The sequence below is a fragment of the Austrofundulus limnaeus genome, unplaced genomic scaffold (assembly GCF_001266775.1).
Source record: "Austrofundulus limnaeus strain Quisiro unplaced genomic scaffold, Austrofundulus_limnaeus-1.0 Scaffold2690, whole genome shotgun sequence".
Classification (NCBI taxonomy): domain Eukaryota; kingdom Metazoa; phylum Chordata; class Actinopteri; order Cyprinodontiformes; family Rivulidae; genus Austrofundulus; species Austrofundulus limnaeus.
In genome coordinates this window covers 1-898 of record NW_013955092.1, presented here as the reverse complement: position 1 = coordinate 898, position 898 = coordinate 1, and the positions used below count along the sequence as shown (strand labels likewise).

Below are 898 nucleotides of genomic sequence, written 5' to 3'. Positions count from 1 at the left end.
GTTTCTATGGAGGCTGTGAGCTGTTGTTCTGCTTGGTCTGTTTCTGCTCCTCCATGCTGTCACAGACTATAACCTTCAGACCTAAAATACCATAAAAATAACATGTGTCAAACGGCATGAGGGCATTCCGGTGGTTGTTAACAGGCTAACAGTGAACGGGATTGGTAAGGCTCAGTCTAGTGTTCTTATTCAAATCTGTGACATTTGATGGAAATTTAATTTAATGAAAATATCTGCCAGGTGCTACAGCTACATCTTACCCAGAAGAGGTACTTCCTGTAGTTTGTCGTGGCATTTTGTCTCATTTCATCCAAGAAAGTTGTTTTAGTTCAGATGTAAAAAAATAAAAACATTTGTGGGTATTCAGTACATGAAGCAGTTCCACCTGCAGGCTGAAGAACCAGACCCCCCACCACTGAGAACAGCTCGACCCAAAACATGGCATCATTGGACCGGACTACTGCAGCTCAGTGGTCCTGTGGTTCAGTAAAAGAAAAAACTCAAGACTTAGTGGTGTCGTGTAAAGGGTTAGAAAAAAACTCCATGTCCAACACGACCTGACAAGTTGGACTAAAAACAAGGCATCAGTGTTCTGGAGGATCAGGAGGTTTCTGAAGAGTAATCCCAAGACTGTGGACTGAAATCARTTTGAACTGCTTGTTGTTTGTTGGACAGATTCAGGGCTCCATCCATCCTCACGCTATCATCATTTTACCAAACAAAGCTGGAACAGAAGTCCTGGTTTGTTACGAAGATGAAGGTGTTTACATCGACACGTACGGCCGCCTCACCAAGGACACGGTGCTACAGTGGGGCGAGATGCCCACGTCTGTCGGTAACTATAGACCCCACACACACACACACACACACACACACACACACACACACACACACACAC

At 44.6% G+C, this 898-nt stretch overlaps 1 protein-coding gene across 1 annotated transcript in view; it reads left to right on the top strand.

Moving 5' to 3' along the window:
* The window catches only part of LOC106511334 (mitogen-activated protein kinase kinase kinase kinase 4), a gene marked incomplete at both ends in the record, with an annotated part of 18,902 nt that extends 18,067 nt beyond the window's left edge, over nucleotides 1-835 (top strand). Inside the window, 1 exon segment of the mRNA XM_014000088.1 lies at nucleotides 676-835. Within this exon segment, the coding sequence (XP_013855542.1) occupies nucleotides 676-835 (160 nt within the window).
* Nucleotides 836-898: the final 63 nt, after the last annotated feature.